Here is a 16,763-nt window from a genome sequence, read left to right as displayed (position 1 = left end):
TTGATCACTACTTGAATACTAGACATACAAAAATGGTTGTTAATCCTAATTCCAGCGTACTCCATCCTTAAAGAACCTGCTCCTAATTAGAGTAATTGTCTCTCTCTTCCTGCCTATCTGCTACTGGTTAGGATTTATGGTCCCTTTTTCTCTCCATCAACACCTGCATCTTAAAAAAGCCTTTTTCCCCACCTATGTTTGAATGAGTCACTTCAGTGAATGAATGTAAAATGGCAGGAATGGTTCCCCCCCCCACTTTATTACATGTGAAAGTATTCAAAACATTTCCTCTTCTTAAAGAGTAACTTTGCTCAGATTACTTCACAACTGTTAACCTTCAGTAAAATGGGGACACTTCCCTACTTCACAAGGCATTGTGACAGTTGATGTTTGTAAAGCATTGACATGAAAGGGGCTACAAAGATACTCCTAGTATTTTCCTAACTCCCTGAGTTTAGGTCGAGACCAAGTCCTTCAAGACAATTTTTAAAAAGGCTGTAGCAATGCTTAGATTGAATTTATTCTTCAAATAGGTAAATATATTGTTTATACGTTTTTAATGCTACTTAATATTCCATGCCTCCAGCATGGACACCACCCCAGGTTTCGACACAGTAGCAGTTGCTGTCTCATGTGAGATACTGGGGACTCCCTTTCCATCACTGGAAGCATCTGCTTGATGTGGTGGGTGGAATCTGGCCACTGACCTTCTTAGCCATCCAATAAGTGCAGTTTTATAATATACACCAAGGCCAATCCCAAGAACAGCAGCAACAGCAAGGAATATTGGTATTACAAACGAAACTCTCCTTTGGGGCTTTACAGGGGGAGGCGGTCCACTATCAATGCTCCCTCCGTATCCTTTATATTGACAGTCTGGAGGGGCCCAGCCATAATTACAATGACAATTTTTATGACTGTTGCATACTCCTCTGTTATGACACTTGGTTATGTTACAGTCATAGTTCAGGGATGACACAGTGACACAACTCATGTTAATGCAAACCTTTTCAGGACCACAAGATGTGCCATCTCTCACTGCTCCAATATCAGCTATATCCATCCCAGGATGGTAGTCTGTGCCCCAGCACCAGTTATTATCCACAGGAGTTTGAAGCATAGTATTATGGTTCTCCAAAGAAGGTATTATTCTCATGTTTTCACATTGGACCCTACCACATAAGATATCTTCTACTGGACATTTCTTATATTTAGTACCACTATAAATACCACAATTGCCAAACCGGTCACCTTGAGTATTCAATTCTCTGAAACAAACTAGTGGAGCAACGGTTGCTTCTTTACCAAAAATAATTTTGCACTGTTGACTGTGGCTAGAGCAGTTTCCATGATAGCAGTAGGCACTGTCCTGGCATGGGGCTCCATCTTGCACATATACATCCTTCGGGCACCACTCTGAAATCCCATTGCAATATTCAGGAAGGTCACACTCATTTGTACGTTTTCTACATAGTTGTCCTGCTGGGAGTATCTGACAGTCTTCATCACAGCATTCTCCAAAAGCACAATCGGCACTTGCACTCAATGTACAATTGGGTTGGCAACAAGGATCCTTTTCACAATTAAATTTTGAGCCACAGTCACACTGCTCTCCACTTTCTATCACCTTGTTGCCACAGTACTTAAGTGTATAAACTTCCTCAGGGGCTGGAGATTTAAGCAGGCATTGTGCACCAGGTGTATACATTAGATTGAAATAGTAGCTATAACTGCAGTTACTGAACAGATCAGTGACCGTGTGGTATGCATTCATAATGCACTTAGTGTGTTTACATTTACAATACCCATCATCATGGGTCATGCCTAGGTTATGGCCCAACTCATGACTAAGGAGGATGGCAGATGAGTACAACCCCAAATCCATGAAAGTAAGAACGGCTGATGCCCACCCAGAAGAACACATTGCTCCCACAAAGGCTAATCCAAGTGTAATCTCAAAGTCTTTGTTTGTGATTAAGTGACCTGCATCATGCGGCAGCCGAGAAGGCAGTTCCTTTTCTCTCCATTTGTTAAAAGTGCTAAGCAGCACACTTATGCTATTATCAAGTGTGATGAGGTTGTTTTGGGTCCAGATCTCCAGCCCCACCAGGAACACGCGAACGCCCAGAGGATCGTACACCGAGTCGGCTATATTGACTATGTCCAGCACCTGCTCCATGACTTGGGTTTCGTTTCCGCCTGACCGGATGAATCGGTCGTTCGCCACGACGACGGCGAGCTTCACGTAGCGGGTGTGTGTCCACCACAGGCCCTTGGGCACCTGTTTAACGGCCGACAGGTCCGGGAGACCGGGGATCAAGGCTGCCTGGCGCCGCAGCTCCTGGTCGGTCAAGGCGCACCGCAGGCCGGCGGCCCCCTCCTCCTCCAGCCGGTACAGCACGTGCTGGAAGGTGGCGGAGCCCGGCACCGGCTCGATCTCGTAGCTGCCGCTGCCCGTCCGCAGCATGCCGCGCAGCCCGCCCGAGCAGGTGCTGAGGGCGGCCAGGGAGGCGGGGCTGCCCTGCACGTAGCCGTGGTAGTAGCAGTCGCCGCGCACGAAGGGCTGGTCCCGCTGGAGGGCCCCGCTCGGCCGGTAGGTGAAAAGGGCGAAGTGCTCGGGCACCAGCAGCCGCTTCTGCATCAGGCGCACCACGCGGCCCCGCCCCTCCACCTCCAGCAGGTAGGAGACCTCCCGCGAGCCCTGCCCGGCGCGGGGCGCCAGCAGCCGCGGCACGATCACGGCGTAGGAGGCGACGCCCAGGCCCCGCCCACCGGGCGGGCTCGAGCCGGCCGCGCCGCCCAGGAGGCTCCCGGAGCCCAGCAGCACCAGCCAGACAACGCCGCCCACCCCCATGGCACCGCCTCCTCCTCGCCGCTGGCCCCGCCCCGCCAGGGAAGAGCAGCAGAGACCCCGTGCGGACTGCGGCCCCGCCCCTGCGCGTGCGGCAGATTGTGACGGTTGAGAACCCAGCGGGCGCTGTTTGCACGGGGAGGGCAAAGCGCGAGCGGGCGGGAGGGGTCAGCCCCGCCTGCTCCCACGCAGGGTGATGGAGCCGGGTTCAGCGCTAGCCCCTCTGCCAACAACCCCGCCGCGCCTCCTTTGCCTCTTCCCCTCAGCCCGCCTCCCGCCACGGGCGGCCGCAGACGGGGTCGCATCAATTCTCGGCTGCAAAACACCCGCGCCCCATAAACAGCTTTTCTATAACAGCCTGTTCCCAAACCACGGGCGGGTCCTCGCCTGTCCTGGACACCAGCTCAGTCCTGGCCTTGAGCGTGCTCCTGCCAGCACAAGGCACCCAGGCGCTAAAGAAAAAAGAGATGACATGGCACTGACAAACCTGCTGGACCAAACTCATCCCCAGTGCAACTCCGGTGCAGGCCGTCCTTTTCAGCCAGGAATTAATTTGACCCAGTGGCTGCCCCTTACACCAGCATGTGCACGTGGAGGCTTCAGCCCTGCACCAGGTATGGTCACACACATCCATAACTACACCTCACTTATTACTACTTTGGGCTAACTGCAGTGATTGGTGTTGATGAATCACACACACAAATACCCTCTTTCTGATTTATTTGCCTTTCTGAATTTTGACACAATGTTCTTGAAGGTTTGAGAAGCCTCAGAAATCTCCCGTGCAACACCATTTTTCCTATAGGATTTTACATCTGTCTTCATTGGCTCCTGCTTTGGGTCTAATTTCCCCACTACCCTTTTTGTACGTCAGAATGGAGAATTATGTCAGAGTATGTATTCTGGAGTAAATATAACTCAGATCATAACATCTGTAATAGCTCAGTGTGATTATAAAACCAAATCTGAAGGACAGTATATCTTTAGTACTCTTTTTAACTTGTCTTTTTGCTAGGTGCAGCCTGGCATTAAATTATCAAAGCGTCCCTGCCAAAGCCCTCTGCCAAGTTGTTGGGATGCATCACCCACAAATGTTACTTATTGCTAAGAATCCAATTCTGTCATGGAAGTCTCAGATTCCATAACTTTCTGGCTTTATAGCTTCAGGGGCTGGTTCCGGCTCCTTTTTGATCTGATCCACTTAACATAAAACAAACCATTCAAATATATTATAACTCTGCTTTGAGGGTTTTACAGTTCTGATGTTCAGTTCTTCCAAAATTCTTTTCAGGTTGTTTTCAAAAGATAATGGACTTTAAGAGAATAGAAGCCAGTCAGGAGACATTGTGCAGGTGACATTCAGGGCCAGATTAATGGCTGCCTGGTACAGAGATTAGGAGGGGAAGGCATCTTGCATTTCCCCTATTCTGAGGTCATTGAACACCAGCACAACCTCCTCAGGCAGCTCTCGGGGCACACTAGCTTGCAGCCCTGCTGCAGTGGACCTGGTGCAAAATCACAAGGATGCAGAACCACCTTGGCCATTCCTCTCCTCAAAAGCATCTTCTGTTTTGGGGCCTCTTGGCTCAGGAACTCCCTCAGAGGGATGGGGCCTCTTGCACAGGGGATAATCTCCAGAGGGCAAGGGACGGGATGGGACACTTTATAGCCTAAGCACAGAGGTGAATTCCTATCCGGCTCCTTGCAAAATTAGGCCCATATTGAGCCTGATTTTCCTGTCATATTAGTCAATGACAAAACTCCCAACAATTTCAGTGGCAGCAGGAGTGAGTCCATTAGTTAGGTAAGCCTCACTGAACCTATACCACACCTGGATTTGGGCTCCTTTTTTAAATCCTAAAATAGTGTGAAAACTCTTACCTGCGATGGGCTTTTCTCCTGGCTTTTGCTATCAAAAAAGAAAGTCAGCTGAACCAGAGCTTTGTAATTATTTTCCTTTATTAGCACTGACTAAAATATCTTTTGCTGTAGAATACTTTTAGTAGTAAGAGGGGTTCTGACGGATATCAACGAGAGACTGCCCTATGTGAAAGAGAACATCACGGGGACGTCAGACTAGGAAGAGTGAAGAGCAAGTCTTCCAGAAACACGAATTAAATTCTAAACAGTATGTACAATTAATAGCACACAAAAATTAAATGTTTTATTCTCGAGTCATGAAAAGAATCTTATCCCTTTCCAGTCATTAATATCTGTTTTCCTTGGCTGTAAAATAGGGCTCAAGAGGTCTGCAAATGCAGCAGTCCAAAATTTTACAAAGAACAGGAAATGAGTTAAGTCTATTTGAATCTAGAGTTACCCTTTTGGCTCATGCAGTTAGCTAATATTTGGAGCTTTGCAGCGTAGTTTCCACTAGGACAGTAAGTCAGTGTGGCTTCATGACTTTGCAGAAGCAGCTGCCTCCCTCTCCAGCTGACCTGATACAGCAATGAAGTCAGGAGAGGTTTCCTAAATTGCTTGGCTGCTTAAAACACAGCGACAGGAGCATGGGGGATTTTGCTGCCTGTCTCGATCTATCACCTTCCCTTTCTCTGTATACGGGGAGACGAGAGTATACAGGATCTTGAACATGGGTGGCACATATAAGAGGCTAAACCTCCCCCAAAAAAGGGTGGCCATGAATAAGGGCAAATGCTGTGGATGTGGCGCGGATCACCTGCCTTTGGAGACGTGCCAGCCCGTCACCTTTGGAGTGCCAGAAGCGAAGCTCCCTAGAAGTGGGGGGGCCACCAGTGCATGAACTGCTCCGGAGAGAAGCAAGCGGGCAGGTTTCAGGAGAAGAGGCAGAGAGGCATGAGTTGCAGCTGGGCCTCAGGGAAGAGGCAAAAAGGAGAAAGTGGTGGTTGGGGGGAGACTCGGGGAAAGAGGCAGAGAGGAGTGGGTGTGGAGGCTCAAGGTGTTGTGGGAAAAATGTTAATGTATGTTTTATTAAGTGAATAATTGTATAATTCTCCTGGGGCAGGATTGGGCCCGACTCCATCTTGATTCAAGATGGGGTCTAATCAGAACCAAAATGGCAAAGACTGGGTGGCAAGGTGCCAACAGGGCAGATTTGCCCAGCAACAGCTGAAAAAGGCGGGAAGACCAGTAACCTTGGTGCTGGGTGCACCACCTGAGAAGGTGGTGTGCAAAAGGTTTGGGGCCGGGTGCACAAGATTAGTGCCGTGTGCACAACGTTGAGGTGGGAAAATCCCTAGCCTCTGATTGGTGCAGGACTGGAGGGACCAAAAGAAATAAAAGGACACTCAACATCTAGAGGCTGGCTGCCCATCCGAGTGGCAGTGTGGGGAGGGTGTCTTTGACTGTTAGGAATTGGTGTATAGACAGATGACAGCCTGCGGACCAGGAAGAGAAGCCGCCGACAGCAGGACCTGGAGCCGAAGCAGATGGTGACCAGACCGTGAACAACACTCAGCAGTCTGAGTGAAGAGAAACAGTGAGCTAGAGAGAGACTGTGGAGGTACCGAGGGTGGTTTTGTTGGTCGTTGGGACCTGGGGTTCACCCCCATCTGTTTATCCTTCTTGACGTTAGTGGTTTTTACTTGTTTGTCACTCAATAAATTGTCACCTTTGTGTTTTGGAAAACCCTGAGAGTCTGTGATTCCTTGTAATCCGCTCTGACTGGTGATAGATACGGCAGGGTAAAGACCTTCAATAGAGAGACCCTTTTTTTATTCTGTTTTATGGTAACAAAGGGAGGGGGCAGAGTGGCACCGGGAAGAGGTGGAATGGGAGCAGGGCCCCTGGGAAGAGTTGGGGGGGCAGAGCCACAGTCCAGGCACTGGTGGCCCCCTCACTTCTAGGGAACTTCCAGTGCTTGCGTGTAAGCCTCCCCAAATGGAAGACTCATGCTCCACCTATACCTCAAAGGTGTAGTGCAGCCTAATAGGCTATGAGCTGCAAACGGCTGCTTCTTGATCTATCACCTCCCCTTTCTGTATATACAGGCGGAGGAGAGCGAATATAGAATCTCAAAGATGGGGAAGCAGCCTCATAGGCTATGAGCTGACAACAGCGGCTTCCCTGCCTTTGAGATCCTATATTAGAGCCCTGCATGGAAACAAAATTTGTATCTGCATCCAATCCACAAAAATGGTCTGCGGATAGCCGCAGATATAAAGCAGATATCTGTGGATTTGCAGGGCTCTAGCTTTCAGTGTAACAATGTTACAAAATACATACTTCTTTTAGATGTCTTGCTACTGTTCAAACAATAATTGAATTTGGGTACCTAGATACCAAAATCCATAGGGCATCCCACATGAATTATGTTCCTTCTGTGCTCAAGCCTTGACTGACTGTAATTACTTAATTTTTTTTTTTTTTTTGGTAATTTTATTTATTTGCCTGTAGACTTGTCACCCTATGCAGTGATCCTATCAGATGAACCAGTAAAGCAAGGAGCAGGGTAAATAGCCTTCATTTCCTGCCATAAAATGTTGCACAGCATTGCTGCAACTGAGTTCCATCCCACTCCAAAAGTGGCTATATTTCAGTTGCGGTTGAAGTGATCTATGTGTATCCTATTTGCCTCACATGTAGGGTTTGAGGCTTGATTAGTTAATTTTTGTAAAATACTTACACCTTTGGATTTAGAGACTCCTGATTAGAGTAATCCAGCATTTAAAGTGAAAACAGCAGAGGTTTACCTCCATCTCCCCACTTCTTAAATTGAAATTCAAATGGATGGATAGTTTTGGGAGGACAGAATGAAAAGATAATCAGTTTGGGCATTAAAATATAAAATCAAGTCTTCCCTAAATAGACAGTTGGTGTCTGAACGAAAGCTTTGATGTGACACCGACTCCTTTGTTCTTCACATATATTTTTTTTCTTAGGAGCATACTCTACACACATGCTTTCCTTCCAGTCCCCCAAATAAGAAGAACTTCTCCTGATATGGTATGGCATTAAGGTAGGGTATGTGTGAAATTATTTTCCTGCCTATGGAAACATTAATAAATAGACTTCACAGTAAAATTGCTGCTTCATTCCAGCCATTGAACTTATGATGTGGCTGATAGCTGTGTCTTAAAAGGAGAAACATGGGGTTTTGGTTTTTTTTTTAAATTCAAGGAAGAGTTATTTGCTGGTGGCTTCCATACTCATCCACAACCTGGAATAAAATACCTACATTGCAAGCCCCTCTTTACTTTAGTTTAAAATAGTTTTGTTTCCTCTGAATTATGGAGGATGTGTAGAGAGCACTGGGCAGATATAAACTTTGGATCTGCAGCCATTTGTGAGCCATAAACATGGTCTGCAGTTATAAAGCAGATATTCAGAGATTTGCAGAGCTCTAAGGATTTGCTTTCCTTGTAGGTCTGAAGCCTGCACCACTAAAGTCAATGGAAAAATTCCCATTAACATTAATGGTAAAAGATTAGACCTTTAGACTCTGTGCTGTTTTTTAGGTGGGAAAGGTAATTTTTTCCCCTTAAAATAAGAATTTTTTACAGCAAATTTAATTTAGCCTTCTGTTTATGCACAAAACAAGTACAGCACATGGGCAACATAGGCACAAGTTTCCTGTTGCCCAGTGTCCTACAACTGTGCCTGAATGCTTGGAGGGGCCAGGGGAAAAGAGAGTTAACTTTTATGGTAGGGTGTGGTGTCGTGGCATAGAGCTAATGAACTCTAAACTATCTGAGGATTTCTAGCTAGGGGAATCCTGAAGCAGACAGTTACATCTGCTTTCCAGCTGCTTTGCACTGTCAGAGAAGCCATCTAGGGATGCCAAGGCTCTGTCAAAATTAAATATGAGGGAAACTCTTTTTCCCCAGTGTCCTGTTGTAAGGATGGCAGCTAATATCTTCCTCCATTCATTTATTCATACACTTCTGGCTTGAACAGAATCCAGAAGTGCAAGACACTGCAAAGACCAGAGAAGGGCAACTAGGATCATCCAAAGAATGGAAAACCTACCTTATGAGAGGAGACTCAAAGAGCTTGACTTGAACAAATGGATATAAATTAGCCATCAACAAGTTTAGGTTTTAAATTAGATGAAGGTTTCTAACCATCAGAGGAGCAAAGTTCTGGAACAGCCTTTCAAGGGGAGCAGTGGAGGCAAAAATCCTAACTGGCTTCAAGACTGAGCTTGATAAATTCATGGAGGGGATGATATCATGAGACTGCCTAGAATGGCATGTAGCTGATCTGAAGACTGCTAGAAGCAAATATCTCCAATGGTGATGGGACAATAGATGGGGAGGGCTCTGAGTTACTACAGAGAATTCTTTCCCAGGTGCCTGGCTGTTGGGTCTTGCCCACAGGAGTCTAATTGATCACCATATTTGGAGTGAGGAAGGAATTTTCCCTGAGTCAGATTAGCAGAGGTCCTTGGTGGTTTTCACCTTCCTCTGCAACGTGGGGCATGGATCCACTTGCAGGTTTAAATGAGCATAAGTGGTGGATTCTCAGTAACTTGAAGTCTTTAAATCGTGATTTGAGAACTCCAGTAACTCAGTCAGAGGTCTATTACAGGAGTGGGTGGGTGGGTGGGTGAGGTTCTGTGGCTTGCAATGTGCAGGAGGTCAGATAAGATGATCAGGCTGGTCCCTTCTAACCATAGTCAATAATCTAAACATAATAATGTAATCTTTTTGGTATGACCTTGGTACTGAATAATTTACTGTAAATGCTCAGTGAATAACTATTATTCACCTACTCGTGGATCAGTACCAAAAATTTAAGCAGCCATGAGTTCGGCAGCTGAACTTATCTTCTCTTGCATTGTATGTAGATAGAATTATATATCAAAATGAGGCAGAAAGCAGTTAAGTAAGGTTAAGATTCTATTACGGGTATTTTTAGTAAAAATCAGGAACAGGTCACAGGCAATAAACAAAAATTCACGGAAGCCTGTGATCTATCCCGGACTTTTACTAAAAATACCCTGGAGCGGGGGGACAAACAAAGTGCTGCTGGGGCTTGCTGCTGCTCCAGTCCTGCCATTGCTTCTGTGGCAGGGGCTGATGGCAGTCCAGCCCTGGGGGGCTTATACAATCCGGCCGCTGCTCTGGCTGGGCCTGCTGCTTTGGCAGTCCATGGGCTGGCCACCAATCAGCTGTTGGGTGGCAGCCAGGGGGCTGGTTCCTGAACAGCTGATTGGTGGTGGCCTGAGCTGGCTGCCCAGGGCTGGCCGCTAGTCAGCTGTTCGGGGGGCCTCAGGGCTAGGATGATCATATATACCAATTTTATAGGGACCGTCCTAATATTCAGGGCTTTGGCTTATAAAGACACCTATTATCCCCTACCCTGTCCTGATTTTTCATCCTTGCTACCTGGTCACCCTACCCGAGGCTGGCTGCCAGTCAGCTGTTCGGGGATCCCTGGGGCTGGTCTCAGCCGCTGATCAGCTGTTTGTGGGCCCAGGGCAGCTGCTGCTCTGGCAGCCTTCGGACTGACAGCTGCTCAAGCCCTTCCCCAGAAGTCACCGAGCTCCCAGAAAGTTATGGAATCTGTGACTTCCATGACAGAATCGGATCCTTAGCAATAAGTAACATTTGTGGGTGATGCATCGCAACAACTTGGCAGAGGGCTTTGGCAGGGACGCTTTGATAATTTAGTGCCAGGCTGCACCTAGCAAAAGGACAAGTTAAAAACAGTACTAAAGATATACTGTCCTTCAGATTTGGTTTTATAATCACACTGAGCTATTACAGATGTTATGATCTGAGTTATATTTACTCCAGAATACATACTCTGACATAATTCTCCATTCTGACGTACAAAAAGGGTAGTGGGGGAATTACACCCAAAGCAGGAGCCAATGAAGACAGATGTAATTCCTATAGGAAAAATGGTGTTGCATGGGAGATTTCTGAGGCTTCTCAAACCTTCAAGAACATTGTGTCAAAATTCAGAAAGGCAACTAAATCAGAAAGAGGGTATTTGTGTGTGTGATTCATCAACACCAATCACTGCAGTTAGCCCAAAGTAGTAATAAGTGAGGTGTAGTTATGGATGTGTGTGACCATACCTGGTGCAGGGCTGAAACCTCCACGTGCACATGCTGATGTAAGGGGCAGCCACTGGGTCAAATTAATTCCTGGCTGAAAAGGACGGTCTGCACCGGAGTTGCACTGGGGATGAGTTTGGTCCAGCAGGTTTGTCAGTGCCATGTCATCTCTTTTTTCTTTAGCCCCTGGGTGCCCTGTGCTGGCAGGAGCACGCTCAAGGCCAGGACTGAGCTGGTGTCCAGGACAGGCGAGGACCCGCCCGTGGTCTGGGAACAGGCTGCTATTGAAAAGCTGTTTAAGGGGCGCGGGTGTTTTGCAGCCGAGAATTGATGCGACCCCGTCTGCGGCCGCCCGTGGCGGGAGGCGGGCTGAGGGGAAGAGGCAAAGGAGGCGCGGCGGGGTTGTTGGCAGAGGGGCTAGCGCTGAACCCGGCTCCATCACCCTGCGTGGGAGCAGGCGGGGCTGACCCCTCCCGCCCGCTCGCGCTTTGCCCTCCCCGTGCAAACAGCGCCCGCTGGGTTCTCAACCGTCACAATCGGCCGCACGCGCAGGGGCGGGGCCGCAGTCCGCACGGGGTCTCTGCTGCTCTTCCCTGGCGAGGCGGGGCCAGCGGCGAGGAGGAGGCGGTGCCATGGGGGTGGGGGGCGTTGTCTGGCTGGTGCTGCTGGGCTCCGGGAGCCTCCTGGGCGGCGCGGCCGGCTCGAGCCCGCCCGGTGGGCGGGGTCTGGGCGTTGCCTCCTACGCCGTGATCGTGCCGCGGCTGCTGGCGCCCCGCGCCGGGCAGGGCTCGCGGGAGGTCTCCTACCTGCTGGAGGTGGAGGGGCGGGGCCGCGTGGTGCGCCTGATGCAGAAGCGGCTGCTGGTGCCCGAGCACTTCGCCCTTTTCACCTACCGGCCGAGCGGGGCCCTCCAGCGGGACCAGCCCTTCGTGCGCGGCGACTGCTACTACCACGGCTACGTGCAGGGCAGCCCCGCCTCCCTGGCCGCCCTCAGCACCTGCTCGGGCGGGCTGCGCGGCATGCTGCGGACGGGCAGCGGCAGCTACGAGATCGAGCCGGTGCCGGGCTCCGCCACCTTCCAGCACGTGCTGTACCGGCTGGAGGAGGAGGGGGCCGCCGGCCTGCGGTGCGCCTTGACCGACCAGGAGCTGCGGCGCCAGGCAGCCTTGATCCCCGGTCTCCCGGACCTGTCGGCCGTTAAACAGGTGCCCAAGGGCCTGTGGTGGACACACACCCGCTACGTGAAGCTCGCCGTCGTTGTGGCGAACGACCGATTCATCCGGTCAGGCGGAAACGAAACCCGTGTCTTGGAGCAGGTGCTGGACATAGTCAATATAGCCGACTCGGTGTATGATCCTCTGGGCGTTCGCGTGTTCCTGGTGGGGCTGGAGATCTGGACCCAAAACAACCTCATCACACTTAATGATAGCATAAATGTGCTGCTTGGCACTTTTAACAAATGGAGAGAAAAGGAACTGCCTTCTCGGCTGCCGCATGATGCAGGTCACTTAATCACAAACAAAGACTTTGGGATTACACTTGGATTAGCCTTTGTGGGAACAGTGTGTTCTTCTAGGTGGGCGTCAGCCGTTCTTACTTTCAGGGATTTGGGATTGTACTCATTTGCCATCGTCCTTACTCATGAGTTGGGCCATAACCTAGGCATGTTCCATGATGATGGGTACTGTAAATGTAAACGCACTAAGTGCATTATGAATGCATACCACACGGTCACTGATCTGTTCAGTAACTGCAGTTATAACTACTATTTCAATCTAATGTATACCCCTGGTGCACAATGCCTGCTTAATTCTCCAGCCCCTGAGGAAGTTTATACACTTAAGTACTGTGGCAACAAGGTGATAGAAAGTGGAGAGCAGTGTGACTGTGGCTCAAAATTTAATTGTGAAAAGGATCCTTGTTGCCAACCCAATTGTACATTGAGTGCAAGTGCAGCTTGTGCTTTTGGAGAATGCTGTCAAGACTGTCAGATACTCCCAGCAGGACAACTATGTAGAAAACGTACAAATGAATGTGACCTTCCTGAATATTGCACTGGGACTTCGGAGTGGTGCCCGAAGGATGTATATGTGCAAGATGGAGCCCCATGCCAGGACAGTGCCTACTGCTATCATGGAAACTGCTCTAGCCACAGTCAACAGTGCAAAATTATTTTTGGTAAAGAAGCAAAGGTTGCTCCACTAGTTTGTTTCAGAGAATTGAATACTCAAGGTGACCGGTTTGGCAATTGTGGTATTTATAGTGGTACTAAATATAAGAAATGTCCAGTAGAAGATATCTTATGTGGTAGGGTCCAATGTGAAAATAGGAGAATAATACCTTCTTTGGAGAACCATAATACCATGCTTCAAACTCCTGTGGATAATAACTGGTGCTGGGGCACAGACTACCATCCTGGGATGGATATAGCTGATATTGGAGCAGTGAGAGATGGCACATCTTGTGGTCCTGAAAAGGTTTGCATTAACATGAGTTGTGTGTCTGTGTCATCCCTGAACTATGACTGTAACATAACCAAGTGTCATAACAGAGGGATATGCAACAGTCATAAAAACTGTCATTGTAATTATGGCTGGGCCCCTCCAGATTGTCAATATAAAGGATACGGAGGGAGCATTGATAGTGGACCGCCTCCACCTGTAAAGTCCCAAATTTATTTTGTAATACCAATATTCCTTGCTGTTGCTGCTGTTCTTGGGATTTGCCTTGGTGTATATTATAAAACTGCACTTATTGGATGGGTAAGAAGGTCAGTGGCCAGATTCCGCCCAACGCATCAAGCAGATGCTTCCAGTGAAGGAAAGAGAGTCCCCAGTATCTCACATGAGACAGCAACTGCTACTGAGTCGAAACCTGTGGTGGTGTCCATGCTGGAAGCATGGAATATTATGTAACATTAAAAAACGTATAAACAATATGTTTACCTATTTGAAGAATAAATTCAATCTGTAAGCATTGCTACAGCCTTTTTAAAAATTGTGTCTTGAAGGACTCGGTCTCTACCTAAACTCAGGGAGTTAGGAAAATACTAGGAGTATCTTTGTAGCCCCTTTCATGTCAATGCTTTACAAACATCAACTGTCACAATGCCTTGTGAAGTAGGGAAGTGTCCCCATTTTACTGAAGGTTAACAGTGGTGAAGAAGCCTGAGCAAAGTTATTCTTTAAGAAGAGGAAATGTTTTGAACACTTCCACTTGTAGTAAAAGTGGGGAAAACATTCCTGCCATTTTATATTCATTCACTGAAGTGACTCATTCAAATAGAGGTGGGGAGCAGGCTTTTCAGTAAGATGCAGGTGTTCATGGAGAGAAAAAGGGACCATAAATCCTAACCAGTTGCAAATAGGCAGGAAAAGAGAGACCATTACTCTAATCAGGAGCAGGTTCTTTAAGGATGGAGTACTCTGGAAATAGGGTTAACAACCCTTTTTCTAGGTCTAGCTTTCCAGTAGTGATCAATATGAGAAGTAGAGACACAAGTGTTACTCGTCCTTGAGCTGAGTTTGTGTGGGGAAGAGAGAAGGAGCTTATACCTGGTCTCAAGCAACATCCTTTGACAGCTAACAGGCTGTGGAGGGAGAGGGCTCCTAAATTTCCTTGCCCAGAAAAGGTGGCTAATCTGATTAAATGTCACTTGAGAAAGTTCATATCAAAAGCCACTTTCATTGGTAAAATAGTAGTGAGAGGGCCTACCATCAATCAAACGTCCATGTGACCATAAGCCCCTCACTACCCGTCTGTGTCACCGGGAAGTCCTGCCCCATTTGGTCACCTGACATCCGGTCCCTCCTCAGGTTATAGTGAAGATGGGCACCTGCCCGGATGCGGGGTGGTGCGACCACCCTCCGAGAACACCCCCAACTGCTCCCCACCAATGGGAGAGGGTTTCGCACCTAGAGCTGGGATTGGTCCCACGAGGGTACAGGGAGGAGCGGGGCACCCTATCCCAAGCGGAGGGGCTTAGGCTGTCCCAGAAAGGAAAGGTGCACCAATGGGGGCGGTGCATCCCCCACATCCCCACCCCGGAAGTCTCGGGGCCCTTAAAGCGTCTCGTTTTTGAGACCGCGTGGTTCACAGCTTGTGGAACATGGAAGCCTTCACTACCCCTGTGAGGCCTTCGAAGTTTGTTTTGGCTTAAAGTTCTTGGCCCCCCGGCATAGAAAGCACATTAGCGAGGAGGACACCCCTTTGGCCCAGCCTTTGTTCGACACGCCGGAGCCCGACGAGCCTGACGGCCTCATGCTGTCCATGCCTGTGGAAGAGGACGGGTCACGGGGATCGGGGGCATCGAGCAAGATTCGAATAGAAAACATAGAAACTGGAAAACAATGTAAAAGTTAAGGCTGAAGGAAATGTCACATGTAGGGACAACCTGGTCAGCAATGGGAAAATGTTTTCAAGCCTTGTAAGCAACAACTCCATATAGTTAAATGAACACAAAGGAGACAAAAAAGATCCAAAATCAGAATAGAAAACAAAACTGAAACCAATGTAAAAGTTAAGGCTGAGAAAATGTCACATGTAGTTTGTACCTCGGGACAACCTGGTCAGCAAGAAGATTCAGAGGAAAAATGTTTTCAAGCCTTGTAAGCAACAACCTTACATAGTTAAATGAACACAAAGGAGACAAAAAAAAAACAAACCACACTGTGAAACAAAATAATGCTGGACAGGAAAACCAGGATGCAAAGGAACAAGACAAATAAATGTTAAATTTGCATCTTCTCCAATATTTTGAAATCGTTATCTTTCAAACTGGAAATTCTCCTAAACGTCTCATTAGAGTTCGCATCTGTGTAATGAAAATAAACATGACAACTGACAACTCAATCTGTTACAACAATACTGACGTTAAGTGTTACTATGCAATTACATACACTTTGATTCTGGCCCCTGGATTAATAGGGAAACGTTTTAGCTCTGTGGGGTCTTTATGGCTACATGAAAGAAACAAAAGGGCTGTGCAATCTAGCCATTGCTGATTTAGCACAAGTTTTATCCCTGCCTCTAAGGATTTTCTATTACATGTCTAGAACATGGCCCTTTGGATTGCATGTTGTGTTTCTACCTTAAGTATGTAAACATGTATGCAAGCATCTACTTCTTGGTTTGCATCAGCGTAAGACGATTTTTGTTTCTTATGTACCCCTTTAAGTTCAATGACTGCAAACGGCATATATGATGTGTACATCAGTATCGCTGGGTGGATTGTAGTCTGCATTGGCTGTTTGCCTTTTTCTCTTCTAAGATTTTAACTATAGTGAGATGAATATCAGTAATAAGTGCTTTGCAGACCTCCCCATAAATGATATTAAACTTTCCAACTCCATTGTGATGATGACCATAGGTGAGCTGATTGGGTTTGTAACCCCTCTGCTGATAATTCTGTATTGCTCTTGGAAGACTATCCTATCATTAAAAGAAAGAAATCTCATTCCCCATGACTTTGGAGAGAAAAAAAGGCTTTAAAGATGACCCTCACCTGTGCTGTGGTATTTCTGATTTGCTTTGCACCTTATCATATCAGTTTTCCTTTAGATTTCCTTGTTAAATCACATCAGATAAAAAACCCACATGCCCGAAATGTGATTTCAATATTTCATGCAGTGGCTTTGTGTCTTGCCAGTTTGAATTCCTGTGTAGACCCAGTCATATACTACTTTACTACAGATGAATTCAGAAGATGACTTTCAAGACAAGATTTGCAAGACAGTATCCAGTTACACAACAGAAGTTATGCGAAAAAGCATTCCAGAACTGTGTAATAAGGTAAACTGGTAGGATATTAACATTGCACTTTCTGAAATGATTGAAAAAATGTCAATGTTCAACATCATATTTGTGGCCCAGCATCGGGAAAATTCTGAGGTCCTTTCTCAGGCAAACATCTGTTGATTTCAATGATCA

At 47.5% G+C, this 16,763-nt stretch overlaps 2 protein-coding genes and 1 pseudogene across 2 annotated transcripts; 2 read left to right on the top strand and 1 right to left on the bottom strand.

Annotated features, from left to right (window-relative positions):
• Positions 1–562: 562 nt before the first annotated feature.
• On the bottom strand, positions 563–2,854 carry LOC137148571 (disintegrin and metalloproteinase domain-containing protein 20-like). Its single transcript, XM_067541456.1, has one exon. It carries the CDS (start codon positions 2,852–2,854, stop codon positions 563–565), a length of 2,292 nt encoding a protein of 763 aa, XP_067397557.1.
• An 8,613-nt stretch (positions 2,855–11,467) lies between these two features.
• LOC137148570 (disintegrin and metalloproteinase domain-containing protein 20-like) lies at positions 11,468–13,771 on the top strand. The gene has a single exon (XM_067541455.1). It carries the CDS (start codon positions 11,468–11,470, stop codon positions 13,748–13,750), a length of 2,283 nt encoding a protein of 760 aa, XP_067397556.1. The 3' UTR covers positions 13,751–13,771.
• Positions 13,772–15,797: 2,026 nt separating this feature from the next.
• Positions 15,798–16,441, top strand: LOC137148572 (probable G-protein coupled receptor 174; annotated as a pseudogene).
• The last annotated feature ends 322 nt before the right edge of the window (positions 16,442–16,763 follow it).

Source organism: Emydura macquarii, unplaced genomic scaffold, assembly GCF_026122565.2.
Source record: "Emydura macquarii macquarii isolate MOO-44397 ecotype Brisbane River unplaced genomic scaffold, CSIRO-AGI_Emac_v2 contig_651, whole genome shotgun sequence".
In the NCBI taxonomy this organism is placed as follows: Eukaryota; Metazoa; Chordata; order Testudines; family Chelidae; genus Emydura; species Emydura macquarii.
Note: the sequence above shows the minus strand (reverse complement) of the source record. Positions and strands in the feature narration are given on the sequence as shown.

Excerpts from the sequence above, each read along its gene's own strand:
- LOC137148571 (XM_067541456.1), bottom strand. The coding sequence starts at position 2,854 with ATGGGGGTGGGCGGCGTTGTCTGGCTGGTGCTGCTGGGCTCCGGGAGC.
- LOC137148570 (XM_067541455.1), top strand. The coding sequence starts at position 11,468 with ATGGGGGTGGGGGGCGTTGTCTGGCTGGTGCTGCTGGGCTCCGGGAGC.